We start from the raw sequence: 18,057 nt of genomic DNA, 5'->3' as shown, positions 1-18,057 counted from the left end.
AAAATCTCAACAAGACTGAAACATCACGTCGAAAAGCTATATATGAACCAGCCTTGCGTAAATGGAAATATTTTTCATCAACCTGCTGATTCAAAATATGAAATTGAAAGGTGTACGAATAAGCAGATCATGTAGCAATGTAACGCCCATTTAACCCGGTGAAAGAAATTTTTTGATGGCAAAACTTGTAGACAAAACACTAGATGAAAGGAAATGTGAAGCGTTTGAAAATTATTTCATCACATTTCAAATTCATTAGTTATATGTTTCTCAATTCCGAAAATGGTCGAATCGATTGAACCAATGGCATCCCGACAGACTTCTTCGGACGGAAAATTTTTCACGAGTCAGTAACATAATTTTTGCGGAACTAGATCGGTTCAAAATTGAAACAGAATGACAATTCAATATTGCAATAGATGTCGGAAACACAGTCACATATTCAATAATTTTTGTTCACCTTGTATTTTCAGTCTGTGTCATAATAATGGGTTGTTATGTAACAGAAAAAGTTGTTGAAGAGTTGTTAAACAAATTCAACGAAATATGAAGTTTTTCTTTGGAATTGCCTGATGGTTTCATGAATTCGGATTTGCTAGCCGGACAGTATTCTTCAGTGGTAATATCCATACCATTGTGGTCCTTCGATCAGTCAGAAGAGTTCTTGGTTGGCTTCTTACTGAGAAAATGTATTTGAGAAGAGTCAAAACAATCGTTTCTTTGATCTTAACAATTAAGATTTCTGTAATGAAACGAATTATATCATCATTCCACACCGATGTCATCAAAAATTCGAAACGTGGCTGGTCTGTGTGTTATTTCGTCTTTTTCATTTGACCCCAAAACGATATTAAAAAATTATTAATTTCAAACAAGTGGGCTGGTTTTTTCCATTTCAATTCCAGCGCCTAAAATTACTATTTGAAATATCCGTCTTCAATAGAAATAGTAATAATGATGCTAATACTTGTTGTTTTCTTGATAGTTATCAAACTCGAAAAAAAATACCAAATAATCCTACTTTTATTCAGAATGACCTATCATTGACTTTTCCTTTGACAACTTTCCAGGAAGTAACAAAACATTTTGTTTTTTTCTCTACAGGATCAAATTATCAACGAATTGAAGACAAAATCGATAAAGAGATAAATTCATCATTATAACACTCTTCTCTCGCTGGAGGGATTACCTTTTCTCCAATCTGAAAATTTCAGTGATTGGCCGTCCATATTTCGAAGTTGAAGTTTTTATGTCGACCACTCGAATTCTGCTATCAACTCCTGGATAAATAGCGATTATTTCACCTAATTCCCACTTATAGCGTGGTGCTCGATCGTCAACCACGATGAATATGTCATTAAGTGATATGGGTTTGCAGTCATTGATGCAGATATTCTCGATCTATTTATCCCATAGTTTGGCTAATTTCTTTTGCAACACCTCCCATTGTCGCAGAAAATTACTCAATTTGGCCTCTTCTAGCCGACATTCTGAGTATTGCTCGAATGCTGAAATCATTTGCCAGTCTTCACCATGATTGGGTCAAAATGGTCCATTCCAGTGTTAATGGAAGCTCTAATATCTCCTGTAGTTCCTTCCGTCTCGTCGTATCCGATTCAACACACATGATGAATCGGATCGATTGAACACATGGGAAAATCGAGTTCATTGCTTATTGCATGAGTTGGCCGACTGGCCATCACTGCCGCCTGGAGTTCAGCTTAGGAATGGAAATAGATTTTAGATAGTCTAATTAACAAGTTCAAAAACATGAAAAATAGAGATAAAGGTCCTAAAAATATGTATATATATATATATATATATATATATATATATATATATATATATATATATATATATATATATATACAGTGCTAGTCAAAAGTCCCCTCCCCCCCTCGTATCTTTGGAACGGGTATACTTATAATAATGAAATTTGGAGGGTGGAAATAAACGGATGTAGGCTTCTTAACTGGTCACAACAGGTGACGCAATAGTCATAAATGACGTCACAAGGCCACTGTGACCAAAAAACCAAAAATTTTAAATGGGACCCTATGGCAAGTGACAGCTCGTTTGAAAGGTATTGAAAATACCTATTCAGTCATACCAATTTTGTTTGGGTTTCGGCTGATTTTGATTGATAAATTGAAGAAATACGGAAATTATTGTTTGGCATTTAATTAATAAAGATTTTAAAGTACGCCTCTGGTTCATTGTCAAAAAGGTTGACGTGTTTAAATTATCTACTTGTCAAAAGTGTTTATACCTTGAAAATTTACCTAAGCTATTGTTTAACGAGACGTTTAAGTGTTTACATAGGCAAAATGGTACGTACTCTAGCCGACAAAGTAGCAGCTACCTTAATAATTGGTGAATGTAGAAACAATTTCCATGCAGTGGAACGACTGTTTAATGAGAGGTACCCCGATCGCCCTATATCGAGGGTTTATTTGAGGGAGCTTCTTCGGAAGTTTGAAGCATCAGGTAGTGTTCAAGATGCCAAACGATCTGGTCGACCAACAATTAGTGATGACAAAAAAATTGACATACTTGGAGAAATGGTAGTGAACCCTACTTCTTCCACAGCCCAAGTTGCGTCTATCTGTGAAGTCAGTCAAAGGACAGTACATAGGGTGTTGGCTAAAAACAAATTTCATCCATACAAATTAAAAATGGTGCACCAACTTTCAGATGATGACCCCGACCGAAGACTAGAATTCTGTGAAACTATGTCCGATAAAATGAACCAACAACCAGGCTACATACAGACAATTTGTTTTAGTGACGAAAGTACTTTCTTTCTCAATGGAAATGTTAACAGTCAAAATGTGAGGTATTGGAGTGACACAAACCCTCACATCTTTCGTGAAAAACATACTCAATTTCCAGAAAAAGTAAATGTTTGGGCAGGTATTTTGGGAAACCACATAGTTGGGCCTCTTTTTCTCAATGCTAACTTAACCGGTGAATTGTATCTGGAGATGTTACAAACTGATATTGAGGCGTTAATTCTTGAAATTCTAGAAGATAATCCAGATGAATTCGACAACTTGGAAATAACGTTTCAACAAGATGGTGCTCCTGCACACTATTACGGTGCAGTAAGACGTTACCTAGATGAAGAATATCGTGGTAGATGGATTGGACGACGAGGTTCGATCGAATGGCCAGCTCGGTCACCGGACCTTACACCATTAGATTTTTTTCTATGGGGGTACTTGAAATCTAAGGTTTACGCTACAGCACCTGACAGTATTGCCATTCTGAAACAACGAATTGTTGAAGAATGTAGGGCAATTTCCGCTGACACACTGGGACGAGTACGACAAGAGTTTAGCAATAGGATGCATTACTGCCAGGAAGTAGATGGAGCACATTTTGAACACTTATTATGAGAACTGGTTCTTAAATCTTTATTAATTAAATGCGAAACTATAATTTTCGTATTTCTTCAATTTATCAATCAAAATCAGCCGAAACCCAAACAAAATTGGTATGACTGAATAGGTATTTTCAATACCTTTCAAACGAGCTGTCACTTGCCATAGGGTCCCATTTAAAATTTTTGGTCACAGTGGCCTTGTGACGTCATTTATGACTATTGCGTCACCTGTTATGACCAGTTAAGAAGCCTACATCCGTTTATTTCCACACTCCAAATTTCATTATTATAAGTATACCCGTTCAAAAGATACGAGGGGGGGAGGGGACTTTTGACTAGCACTGTATATATAAATATATATGACTGAATCTATGAATTAATCAGATGGTATCTTGAGGTTGCAGTCAAGGTCAATGATGAAAACTCTTTGTTAGTTTGTCAAGCTTTCGGAAATGTTCATTTCCTTCTTCAGGACAACTGAAAAAATGATTGTAAAAATATATGTATAAAACGTTACAGATATAACTTACTCAACATGAGATTAATATAAAAAATTAGCAGCAAATCGAAACGAAAAATATTTTGAAAATTAATTTTGACATGAATCAATGAATGACAAGTATTTGTTGATAACATAAAAATAATAATTTGTTCACATCAGTTACATACTGGATGAATCAGCATTACTATTTCTTCTTCGATTATCATTATCTAATTCAAACAAATAAGTATAAATTTGACTGAGACCATTCAAGTCAGTTCTTTTATTCATGGATTTTAATTCTTCATTTATGTGTATCATTTCTAGAAAAGAACGTTTGTAGAAATTTTTTTCAATTTCTAAAATACTAGCATTAGTATAGTGCATTTGGTGGTCTAATGAATTTACATTTTCTGATAATGCACATGATAAAACATTCCTTCTGCAATCACTTTTATGAGACGTAATTCGACCTTTCATAAGTCTCAAGGTCTGTCCAATATACACTTTATCACAATCTTTGCAAGGTATCTTATAAACGATATTATAATTTTGATCAGTATCAACAGGTGTTTTTAATTGAAAAGAATTGATTTGTTGTTTTAACATTCTTGTGAGCAATTCTGAGATTTGTTTTCTTCAGAACATTAATTAATTTTGAAGTTAAATCTTTTACGTATGGAAGGCTACGGAATTTTTTGTTTGAATCTTGGTTTTCTTGGTTTGTATTAGAGGTTGTCTGAATTGAATTTGTTTTAATACTGAAAAGTAAAGTGTTTACAAGTTTATCTGGATATGAGTTTTCAATAAGAATTCTTTTTAAAGTAATAAGGCAATCATCTTCAAATATGGAGTTTGTGGTATAAATACCTCTTTTTTTCATGTTATTAATCATGTTCAATTTCATTTTAGTTGGATGATATGAATGATAATTGATGAATCTATTACTAGAAATAGATTTCCTGTACCACTTACTTATTATAACATTTTCTTTTGTTCTTATAAGAGTCATATCCAAAAATGGAACACTTCTATCAATCTCTACAGTAAATTGAATATTAGCATTATAATTATCAAAAATTGTTAAGGTCTCCTCTATACAATCTTCTGGAACAGAAAGAATAAGATCATCAACATATCTTATATCATATATATATATATATATATATATATATATATATATATATATATATATATATATATATATATTTGCAATTGGCTGCACCGCGCTGATGAGGCCAATAGCCAGAAACACGTGTCCGCGGTTTGCCTCCATATTTCTTGAGTGTCATGTCCACGAATTTCCTCCTTTTGATTTATATCATACACACTCAATATATATATATATATATATATATATATATATATATATATATATATATATATATATATATATATATATATCAAAAGGGCTTCAAGAAGTTTAAAATTTATAGGCCAATTATTCATACCTTTTATCCCATTAATTATGCCAAGGAGGTTGGGAAAAAATTTGCTAGTTAACAATTGAATAACTTTTTGAAAAATGGTAATAAAACTTTTTTCTCTACGGGACTCGATTCATTCATGTGTTAGAAAGATACTAGATTTAGATTTTTCTCAAATTTTCAAAATGACATTTTATGTTATAAAAAGAAGATTTCTTTTGATAAATTCTCTTTAGCGGCAGCGCGCGCATGCCGTAAAAGCCGCGCGGAACCCTATTTTCAACGTCAAATTAAAATTATAAATAATGGAGATAGAGTTTCGGGAGTCGGGACTTTCAATCGGAAATTTCCTCTTCTTTAACGAACTTTTTTCAAAATTGCTTAAATATCAATATTTTTTGAGTTATTGACGAAAAACTAAATACCATTTTTTTTTTGTTAAAAACAACGGAATTTTTTTACCTACACCAAAATCTTTCGAAAACATTTTCCTAGAGGTGATTCCGAATCGAATGAGCTATCATTCATATTTTTAGGACCTTTATCTCTATTTTTCATGTTTTTGAACTTGTTGATTAGACTAAGAGGAGAAACTAACGTTTTTACTAAGATAAAACAAACACAGTTCTGTCTTCTCCAATAAGACGAAGAAAGCTAGTTTCTGAGAATGCTTTCCCAGTACTATCACAAAATGCGTGAATTTCGATTCGTAATGTTAATCGCGGAAGTCCTGGGTCAGTTGAATTTTGTACGGGTGCAGGCCCAAGTCATGAGGCAAAATTCATCAAGGTGTGGTCTGCAAAAGATCAATTTCTTGTGAGCGACGCGAAATCGACTACCTCGAATTCTCTTGCATACTCTCCCAGACAGCGGTAATGTTTTCAGCAGATCTTGCGTTTCGTCGACGTACGGGTATTGGTCGATCATTTACTGAACCAGTAACCGATTGTCAAAGTTCGGAATTCCCTGTTGGAGGCGGGTTGGCTGTCCTTGTTCATCTTCCACTGCCTGAACCACTGTGCATGCTGTTTTCAGCGAGTGCATTGGGTTGGGATGTAGGGGTTGAGCAAACCGGCCATCGGATGCCTGCTTTCACGTATCCCCGCAGGATACGGGAATGACAGAATCCCAACGATGGCTTAATTCTAAGGTGTGTGTATCCGTGCCGAGAGGATGAATGACACTGAGCCTACCAGCTGTCTCTACGGAACCTTCGGGATACCGGGCGCCCTCTCGTCGTAGCATCGCCTTGTCATGGTAATGCGGGGCTCTACCGTGATTGACCTTCTTTCCCTAGCTATACGTGGGACCTTTATGGACAGAGTAAACTCAAAAATTTTTTCTGACGCTAAATCTATAGAGGAGATGGATGTCGAGCTTACGACTCCAACTGACCTCCCTGTAAACTTGGATCAGAAGCGAGTGTACAGAGGAGATGGATGTCGAGTTTATGGCTCCAACTGATCTTCCTGTAAAATTTAATCCAGGAGCGAGTCTACAGAGGAGATGGATGTCGAATTTACGACTCTAACTGACCTCTGTGTAAATTCAGTTCAGGGGCGAGTCTACAGAGGAGATGGATGTCGAGTTTACGACTCCAACGGACCTCCCTGTAAATTCAGTTCAGGAGCGAGTCTACAGAGGAGATGGATATCAAGTTCACGACTCCAACAGACCTCCCTGTAAATTTCGTTCAGGAGCGAGTCTACAGAGGAGATGGACGTGGAGTTTACGACTCCAACGGACCTCACTGTCAATTTAGTTCAGGAACGAGTCTATAGAGGAGATGGATGTCAAGTTTACGAGTCCAATTGACCTCCCTGTAAATTTAGTTCAGGAGCGAGAGCTGCGGCGTACGCAGAATCTGTCTCAGATGGGGAAACTAACTCCCCATGAGCAGGTTAGCAAACGTTTGCGCTCAAGTGAGGTTTCACCAAAACCATAGGCGAAAAAGCCCTGCACGGCTGCATCTAAGGCATCGTCAGGTGTAGCTGACGTGCAAAAACCCTCATATGGGAAGGTTGTCGTGGGTATCAAGGTGGGAATCTTGCAACTCGACTGTCCGACTACCTCATTAACAGAGCATATACTTTGTGCTTGCCCCTCTGGGGACCGAATCAGGTCTTCAGACTTCGGCAGAGCCAAACTTTTAACATCTGACCTGAAATACCACTCACCATACACACTAATCGGCTTCGTTAAGAAGCTGGGTTTGTTTGGCCGAGTGAGAATAGGTGTGGGTCACAATAATTCCTTGCGGGTTGCAGTGGAGGGTCGAATAGACCCACTCACTTTGGACCTAATCTAACCCTGTTGGAAAACGCTACATTATGAGGTCAATAGCTTTCCAAATTTCATTTAGCACATCTACTCCGTTCTTGTATCCCTACTCTATGGGAAATACCTCGAATATCTCCACAGAAACCGAATCATCTCTGTCGAAATTTACATAAAATTGCAATCAATGACTGAAATAAATTTGGACCAGACAGTGGAGCATCATTCAAGCTCGTACCTCTTGATTTTACTGAAGCATCAAAGACCAGACTAATTTTGTTCGGCTTCTTTGGGATTTTCTACAACCCAATGAGGAAAATACCAAAGATAAGGATTGGACGTTTTCTCTTCCTCTAAGCTCAACTTCCTTATGTATCCTTTCCTCTATACTCTACAATTTTCTTGCAATATTCCTTCCCAAGTTTTTCGTTCTGACGACATTTTCTTTCGACACATTTTAGTTTTTAGAGTGCTATGAATTTCTTTCAGCTAGCTGTATGTTATCAGTTTTCCATAATAAACCAATTTCGTAGTTTTTTTCGATATATTTCATGGTGTTTCTCATCATGTCTAATGCTCGAGAACTTTAACGAGATGGTTGGTCGACTGCGATGAAAGTGCCAAAAGTTTCAGTCAGATAAGATTTTTTTACCATCTTCTGTAGCTCTTCATCAGTCATCTCTTTTTCACAAATGTGTAAAATATGGGCTTTGAAACAGTTCTCGCCCTATTCGGACTTGGTCCGTGTAGAGCCCAACCGAACTTATATTTACTGGTCGCAGAAAGATTTTTTGGGCTGGTTCTTATCTCTATCGCAAGTATCAGATGTATGTTATCGTATCCTATAAGCAATGGAGGTTTTTTGTAATCGGTGTCTTTTAACAGAATACTCTTCAGATGTGAAAACGTTTTTCAATCGGATATAGTGATGTGTTGTTCAGGTAACGATATATGATTGACAGTTTGGACCCTTTTCATAGTAAACATTTTGCTGCCATCATCAATTTTAAAATCAATAACTTCTTAACGAACGGAATTTTCTTCACTCATGACATTTTTGTTTGTCCATTGTAGACAAACTGATTTCTTCGTTCCAGTTATCCCAAGTGTATCTGCTACTTCTACATCTAATAGTGTCACGAAAAACGCCTCATCATAAAGAGCAAGAATAAGGGACCGTATGATTTTATACGAATCTCTTTACTTTTTGTTAATGTTAAGAGAATATACCTTTGATCAATGACTCAAATTCAAGAATGAAACTACACTTATTTAGGTCAGTTGGAGTATCCCTCTAACTCCAGACCTTTCAACAGAATATTCCTTCGTTACCCTACAGAAAAAGCTTTAAATAGGCCATTTCCATGTATTTTTTATTGGCGAAATTGATAAAAACGATGCTCCAAAAATTTTTGTGACGTCAGAAGGGATGTATGCGTCACTATCGTCAGTGTGTTGACAAATATGAATTCTTGTGTGCAATATGATTTCACGGTTATCAATAGACACCATCATAATTTTTTCATAAGTGAAGACCATTTCGAAATCTGTAATATCTGTAATAATCGTGTAATAGGAAAAAAATTGTATGATACAATCAGATCAGATATTCACAGGATTTCTATACCAAATAATAATAATAATTATGTTTATTCACCATATTGATCACATGTATATAACAGATATTCGGTAATCAAACGTAGGCATCACAGAAGCAACATTTTCGAAAAACTGTTCGTTGTGCGTGATATTGACAAATTTTAAACTATAACTAAATTTGAAAACTATGTATGTAAGAGTATTTTATACAATGAATAGATACAAACTATAATGAATTGAATACAATACAATGAATAGATATAAACTGATGAAATAGCATAATTAATTGAAAAACTATATGCATAATATGAAACACATAAGGACATGATGGGATTGAAATTAAGTATTTTTATTGAGTTCATTCTACAGGGGGTTTTATTTTTTAGAAAGTGTGCTGATTAATAATTTGATGAAACAAAGTTCGATTAGAATTTCTGAGCCAATTTTTCAGTTTTTTCTTGAATTTGAATTTATTTTGTTTATTAATGAGTTGTATTTTTTCTGGTACTATACTCCAGATCTCTGGGCCAAGATAATTACAGTGTCTTTGACCAACAAATTTCTGGCATCTAGAAGCCAAAACTGTATTTTCTTTTCTACGAGTATTATACATGTGTTTCACAGGTTTTATTTTCATTTTGTTCTCAACGACTTTCAGAATAATCTTTTGGCAGTATAGCCGCATGTATCTAGGACATTACTTTCTTCAAATGAGAGGTCACTGAAGGATAAAAAATGAGTCGAAGTTGGCTCCAGAATAGGAATTCTTTGTACTGAATAATTGGAATGAACAACTATTCCTTAGCTCCATCTCTTCGGTTCTCAGCTGAGACTCTTATCTCCAAAGGATAAGTTAGAAAAGTATAAAAAAACTCTGTATTTCAAATTTGCGGACAAACATCAACAAAAGTGTAATCTGGATCTAGACCCCATAAGAAATATCGATTCATTTACTATTTGATTGAGTGCCAAGTCAGGCTGTTTTTCTCCTTATCCGCTTCATTATCTCATGTCGAAATATAAGAGAAAAATTCGTGAATTTTATTTCACTCATGCCATTTCCATTCATATAAGATCTCTTCAGAATTCAAAAATGTTTTCTATAAAGTCGTTCTGTAGGCATCACTGAATATTTTGAGTTTGAATTGCTCTTATATAACCTCTTGTTGTGGTATGTCGATATTCGCTAACCACCCATCCTAATCCTTTTTTGCGAATCTTGGGAGTGAAATTTTCGGTTCTTTTCGACTCTTTGGTTTTTTTATATGTACCCAACTTGTACCCCACATGTACCCAATAACAAGCATCCATTAGTTTTTTTACCAACCTACAGAAGTGTCTTAGTGGAAAATTGAATTTCAACCCAGGTTCTACCTACTGCCCATAAATATTGTTTTTCCAATTTTGACAAATTCATATAAGTACATGATCTTACTATCATGTTTATTGTCATGAATACTTCAAGTGAAAACAATAAACAGATTAGTAGTTGAAATTGGTGCGTATTACATTTTAAGAACAGCACAAAAACGAGTGAATTGAAATTGCACAGATTTCAAAAAACTGTGGAAACTAAAAAAAAATGGTTGGATGCTTTGGGAGTATCTGTTGATGAAAGTACTCTGGATCGTTTTTGGCACAAACAAATGGGTAGTTTAGATTTCATTCAAGCAGATGGAACGAAAACCATCGAAGAGAATTCCCAAACTTTTTCTGCATTTTGAGTTCGATGGTTATACTTTCAGTGAAGTGAAATATATTTCACAATGTAATTCAATCATTTCAGTTACTCATTCACTTGAACCACCTCGAATTTTCTCACCCAATAAGGAAATCTCATGTCATTTTGAGGGCACTGATGTGGAAAAAAGAAATTACTCTCAATGACTTCAGCTGTAAAATCGAATCCGTGTGAATGTTGCCGAAGTACATTTTTAGGAGTCTCTCTGTTTCGCAGTGAATTTACGCCCACATATATTTTTTTCGTAGATCTGGTTGGACAAAATCAATTTTATGTAGAGGGAAATCTACATTAACTGTTTTAGACCCTTGTCTCAGGATTATAGTTGGACGTACAAGGTATTACTTCACAAATGTATGATTTTTTCTCTTCAATTAAATCTTGTAGGTGCCAAAGAATGGCAAACATATGTTTTCATCTACCAGATACCACCCATATACTGGCAATTACCCCTAATCACTTTTCCTTCAATATCGAATTAGATATTATTCAAATAGGCGCTTTTTGTCATTGCGACTTCCACATCAGCTTTCACTATAATACTGTTTTCACCTTCTCTCTAATACCCTAAAGTATTGCCAATTGTTCATTTTACATATTTTATTGCTGCTTCAAAAATAGAATGGTAAACCAAAGAACACAACATAAAATAAATAAACACAACAAACTATAAACATTCAAATATTAAAAATTGTTAAAATGTTCGTGATTTTGTAACTAATTATTCTTCTTGATATTATATGTCAAATGTCAGTGTTGTCAATCATGAAACACCTGAAACATGCGCAACCATTTTTTGTGAATATGGTCGATTAACAAATTTGAATTCGGAAACTAACATTGGTACGACTGCTTCACTTGACTCATGGTGGAGTATAACTCATGGAGTATAAGCAGCTAACTAACTTTTCAAATACATGTTTTCTTGTCAGAATATGGTATCGAGAAACAACGGAATCAATTCAAATCCCATTCAAATTTATAATATTCAAGTGAAGCAGTCGTACCAACTTCAATGTCCAACCTCAAATTTGTCAATTACACAAAAAATTACCAAAAAGAGCTCTGACAATTTTTTTTTCTTGAAATAACATAAATTTGTGCGAATATAACTGTAGATACGTCAAACGCAGTGTGATACGTTAGTACAGCCTGTTGCTCTCATTATGATAAATATGAACAAAACCTGACCGCACCGACAAAAGGTGAAGTACTGTGACAGAAGAAAAAGTGTTTTTCTTTCTAGCGGAAGAACCATCAGAAATCAAAATGTGTTTGTAAAAATGTCTTTGGAATAAGAGATGCAGCACTGGCGGATGTCAGTTGTATCATCATTTCATGCTTCATCAGCAACCACGAACTGGATGGGGAAGAATGATCTTCTGAAATAGGTGATCTGCACCATGCGACATGATATAAAAAGATAATTTTACGAACGATTCCTGTGAAATTTTACGGTCCAGCCGAATATATTTCTCTATTTGTATTGTGTGATGAAGAGTCCATCGTCATACTCCTAGATGAAATAATTAATGAACACCTTGGTTTAACTAGCATTAGTGGAACATTATGCCTTCATCTGTCTACAGTGGAATAATAACGACATTTCGACCCAAGAAAACTCAAGACACATGATTGTGCAAATTAGTAAATGATGAAAACAGCAATTTTTTTGGAATGAGATCGTATCGTTAACAATTTATATCAACATGATTCGAAGGAGATTTCTAAAGGAGTTTATTTGGAAAGCTTCGACTGGAGTAATTTGAAAGATTTCGACTCTCTGGTTCTTTGCAGAACTAATTAAGAAAAATATTGCGCTTCTGGAATTTCGAGGATTTTTTATTGGATTCATTGCGGATCTCTCGAGGAATTTCTTGCATTAAAAATCTCTGGTTCTTTTCAGGACCCGCTGGAGATTTACAGGAGTATCGAGGATTGGATTTGTTTCTTTTGGATTATTCAACCATACTTTTGTCTGTTCAGGTTCCTGCTTGCCACCAAAATCCTACGCAGGAAGAGTAGATCCCTACTAAAGTTGCCCAGACTCATGCACCAGGCTAACCTTGCGGTATTAACTGGCCTAGATGTATCGAGATTAAACTTAGGGGGGTCAAGTCATCACCAGATCAGTCCTTACGGGCTATCGACTCAACGTAACCGTTAGATTCTTTCCAGAACATCGGAGAACCTTTCATCCACATCCTGAGGACGGCCCTCATCCTAGGGTGCGGTTCATCAGTTAGACTCCGTGTTCCTTAAATATTAGCTCACTTCGCCCTGTAGGCCTTGGTTAGGAAATTAATTTAGCGATCCAAGGGTGAACTTAAAGTTTTAGCTTTCCGTGAATCCTCCCCTATACCTATCTCCAAGTCAGATTATTTTGAAAAAATCGAAAATGCAGACTAGGGCAAGACAAGCGCGAGCGCAACTTGCAATGGATACAACAGTGCCAAATCGCGAGGTCAACCACTTCGACCAAATCATCCCTAATTCAGACAATTTTATGCGCCCTAGTGCGCCGTCTACCAAGCGACGCGGAACCTCGCTGGAATCTGTGTTTACCGGACACAGTATTCCACGAACTCCAGCAGAGATGACTAGTCTGAGGCCGTCTCTCGCTCAACTAAGCCGCCGACGGTGAGAACCGGCAGGAGGAATCCCTCCGAAAGCGACAATTCTGCCTGAGAATAGGAATATATTCAACACACCGGAGATGTCGCTCACTTATGTGGCAACTCCAAGACCTGCAGTGCACAAGGTGTACAGCTATTCAGTGCCATTGACGAATTGCGGAGTAGCAAAGCCATTGTTGATCCCGACAAAGAGATCATGCAAAAATAGAAATGGACAGGACTTTCGAAACATGAGATATTCCAGAAATACCAAGAGGAATTACGCCGGCGTGCGTTAAACACGGAAAAGAGAGGGATGTTGCATAGGAATGCAACGAGGTGAAGGACGTACGCCAGGCGTCTAGATGCCCCCAATCGGTGGCCCTTAGCGGTTATTGGGAGGAGTGGGATGTTTTGCGCGCAGAAGCGCATCACATCTCGAATGAGCCCGGAACTGGCGCCCTAGAGGAAGAGCTAAGGGGTGGTGGTAGGCCAGAAGGTCACCCTGAAGCCGAGAAAGGCGTACGGGTGGCTTCATGGCGGGGCCAGTAAAACAACCAGGATGCATACCCTGGGACTCAGGTCTGGGAGGCCAGCCGGCCGCCTCGACGCGGTAAATATGGTAAACGGCGGGGTCGGCGTTGCCGATCACGCCCTCGCCCACAAATATATTTACCCGTTAGGAGGACATGATATATTGGCGAAAGTTTTCACATTCGAAAGGATTGTCAAATACAGTCATCAAGAAAAAAATATCTATTTTTGAATAGTCAAGACCATGTGATTACTCAAAAGATATTGAATTGATCAGAAAATTCAGTCCGTGCAATTGAATATAGAATGGAGTGGGGTATGCATGGTCTTTGTAATTCGAAGTCCAGATGCGAGGTTACGTTTAAGCTTGTCGCCTACTTGTCCGCTGTACGTCGCCTGATCGCGACGGGTAGTAGCCCACTTGTCCAGGTACAACTAGCATACTGAAGGTGCTGTTTGTTCGATTTCAAGGAAATTTCAGTAGACATGGAGCGGTGACAGAAACATGTCTATGACTAGCAGTTCTGACGAAGAAGTCGTCATTATAGTGGCCACATAATTGAATGTAGAAGAAGGCAAAAAAGAGGGGAAATCATCATCTTTTCAACGACCTGAAACAAGACAGTAGACATTTTTCCTGTATTTCCGAATGACTTCAGGCAAATTTTCAGAACTTCTGGATATTCTAGAGCATGACTCAATAAACAACTCAATTTTTCCTCATCCATTTTCATAGGTACCGTCTGACACTGTGCTGTCAACTGATGAAATAGCAAAACAGAGAGACAGAAACTTCCCAAGCACGTTTGGACAAGTTGATGCTGGCAAGCAATGGCTGGCGACGCATTCACTTGGACGAACTAAAACTAATTAATACAGTTTATTGTATGATTTTCACTATAAAGGGTTTTACAAAAACCGCGACACGTCTTTCGCTATACAATAGCTTTCTCAAGAATAAACACGTGTCGCAGTTTTTGTAAAACCCTTTATAGTGAAAATCATACAATAAACTGTATTAATTAGTTTTTTAATATGGATTCTCATCAAGTATCGGCCAGTTCTATTAAATTAATCAATATAAATGGAAAGAAATCCGTTTTTGACAAAATTTTGGAGTCTTCTTCAACCCGAATCTTTATATGGAGAATAAATCATATGGTATCTACCACATTTTGTATTTCATAACCCCAACAAATTCAATACGATCATAAGAAAATAAATATGTCGAAATGGAATATCGAAATATTCATCTCTCCCAACTCAGGCACACTGCTGTTTGGGTCAGATCTGCCCTGCACTGATGAGAGATAACACTTCGAAACCGGTCTGTAGGTGATCTACTCAATTGATTCCAGCATGATCATGCTGCTGAATTAATGAGAAATATCTGCTAGGCTAACTTCTGCATAGATGTCTGTCGTATTTAATTCAATGTTCAGCGTGATATCAGCCAGGAAAGTAGTTTTTTTCCGATAAGCATTTACCAGAACCTACTGTGTAGGTAGGTTGAGAGAGATGAATATTTTGAGATTACATTGCGACACATTTATTTTCTAATACGTATGTATTTCTCCTCGATACGGTCCTCAGACTTTGAAATAAGATTAGTGTTTGATGCTTTCGCAAAATCCCATACTGTATAGTATCAGTATAGATTATGTGGAAACGTTGACGCGATATTCCATAGAACTGGAAGACAATTTCTCTAGACAAACTTATAAAATAATAGTTGTTGTTGTTGGGCCCATATAATGGACATTATCCAGGTTCACCTATGAACTCGGATGCTGACTTTTTGCGTCGATAATGAAAGAAAACAAGGCATGTTAGATGCCTTTTTTTATGGGTGAGAGAGGACATGCCAACATTATCAAAGTGAAACACGTGAACGAAAGACTACGAACCGACTCGAATGGATGATATTCTCGTTGGCAATAACTCAAGTTATGGATTGAAAATGATCCGTATCACCTTCTTTCATTCATGACCTGCTGGGAGAATTCACTTCGTCGAAGTGAATACAGCAATATCTTAATTCCGAAGGTCTTAAAATATTGCAAAATAAACAAAAATGGTTTCTTCGACATAGAAAAGAATGTACGATATACATTGTCCAGCATAAAGATTTCAATTCAATATATGATAATTTGTTGAGAATAAATGCCAATAAATCCTTAAGACTAAAATTGAGTGGTTTATTAGCTAAGAAACAAATATTTGAGATGTCAAAATGATGTCGAAAATAATGGAAAACAACTATTACTATTATTCACACCCTTTTCTAACAATATGTGGCTTCGTGAATTACAAAGAGATAAATCATAACGTCTGTGACATTGAAAAACCTTCACACAAACTATTTTTCCAATAAATATATTAACAAATAAATTCAACAATTAAATCTCTATTATTTTCTAAAACATTTTGACAATGGAAATCAAAACAGAAACCGCCAGAAGTGACGTGGAATATAACTTCAATCCTCCATTCTTGTCACATCTGCTATCATCCAGAAGATATTCCGTTATATCGTGGAGATTTTTCAGAGCGATATTCTGCAGGGGCTCCTTATAAATGTTGTTGAAAATTATGGTCGGAATAAAACTTATTTTCGGTTTCACAGAATAAGTTCGATTTCCATATTCAGCGAGCCATTCGTCACCTTCTTCAGAATTCACACATTCTTGTATTGATTCCCATTCAATGTTATGTTCACTTGCACACTGAAAAAGAAAATTTGAAATAAACGTTACACAAAATGATCATGTCCATAATTATCATATCCAAAAAATCATTCAAAACACATTCAAGTATTTCGGGAGATGAGGAGATTTATTAACGATCGCGTTTTATTTGCTCTAGGTCATTTGTTTTGCAAAAAGATTAAAAAAATTCATTTAAAATTTTATGGGCCGAAAAGTCTCGTGTCTAACACATTGATGGCGCTAGCTGTTGAAATTTCATATTTCTACTCAAAAGTTTGTGAATAATTGTACTAAGGGTGATACTACTTTTGTTATTTTCAAAACAATGGATCGAAAACAATTTGGCAGTAAGACCAGAAAACTTTTTAGAAAAACCATATAGAATCGTTTTATATGATCAAAAAGTGAAGTTGTTGCGTGAGTTAGCTGACATTATGAAGATATCAAATGGAAGTGTTGGCTTCATATTGCATGACCAAAAACAAGAACGTCTTGATGATTCTGAGCAGTGTAATATCCATCGACTATCTTGAGAAGGCAAATACCATCAAAGGTGAATATTATATAGCGTTATTCAAGCGTTAAAAGGTCGAAAATGTTCCATGAAGACAAGTTGCTTGTCACACAATGTCACAAGTTGCTGAAAACAATGGTCAAACTATATGAATAGAACTTCGAATAGCTCCCACATCCACCCTATTTTCCAGATTGACTCCCAGCGACTACTGGCTGTTTTGAACAAAAAAAAAACGCGTTTTCTTTCTTAGGTCCAGGACTTTTCAGCCCAGATGTTATGTATACCCAAATGTTGACAGACGTTATATTGTCAGTCCGGTATTTTCAGTATATACAGTGTGATCCATTTTAAATGGAAACACCCCCCTAAAATTTTAAGTTGTAAACCGATTTGAATAATTTTTTTTTTGAAATGTCAAGTACTAAAAGGTCTACCTTGGGATAAAATTTGAAATGTTTATTAGAGTTTCAGGGCATACTACGATATTTTTTCTTAGTCGAAAATCGGGATTTTTTATTAGCGATTTTTTAGTGAAAAAATCACTACGCCACAGGTGTGACCAAAATTTCATGAAAAAATTTTCATTATTAACAAAGTTATGATAATTCAAAAATTCGAAAACTCACACAGCTAACAGTCACAAAAAACACAATATATCAACAGACATAGCCATGAGAATATTTTTTTATGATTTCAACAATAAAGTGTCGCCAGATGAAAAAAAAAACAAATAGCGTAAATATTTTTAATGAAAATAACGGAATTACATTCAA

At 36.2% G+C, this 18,057-nt stretch overlaps 1 protein-coding gene across 1 annotated transcript in view; it reads right to left on the bottom strand.

Moving 5' to 3' along the window:
• Window positions 1-16,419: 16,419 nt before the first annotated feature.
• The window catches only part of LOC111512342 (gamma-interferon-inducible lysosomal thiol reductase-like protein), a 31,020-nt gene continuing 29,382 nt past the window's right edge, over window positions 16,420-18,057 (bottom strand). The window contains exon 4 of the mRNA XM_074182646.1: window positions 16,420-16,785. Within this exon, the coding sequence (XP_074038747.1) occupies window positions 16,477-16,785 (309 nt within the window). The 3' untranslated portion in view covers window positions 16,420-16,476. The remainder of the gene's footprint in view (window positions 16,786-18,057) is intronic.

Source organism: Leptinotarsa decemlineata, unplaced genomic scaffold (genome assembly GCF_025532065.1).
Source record: "Leptinotarsa decemlineata unplaced genomic scaffold, Ldec_3_MD MMD2_tig00026328_RagTag_RagTag, whole genome shotgun sequence".
NCBI classification, from domain to species: domain Eukaryota; kingdom Metazoa; phylum Arthropoda; class Insecta; order Coleoptera; family Chrysomelidae; genus Leptinotarsa; species Leptinotarsa decemlineata.
The sequence above is the reverse complement of the archived record's forward strand: the minus strand, read 5'-3'. Positions and strand labels throughout refer to the sequence as shown.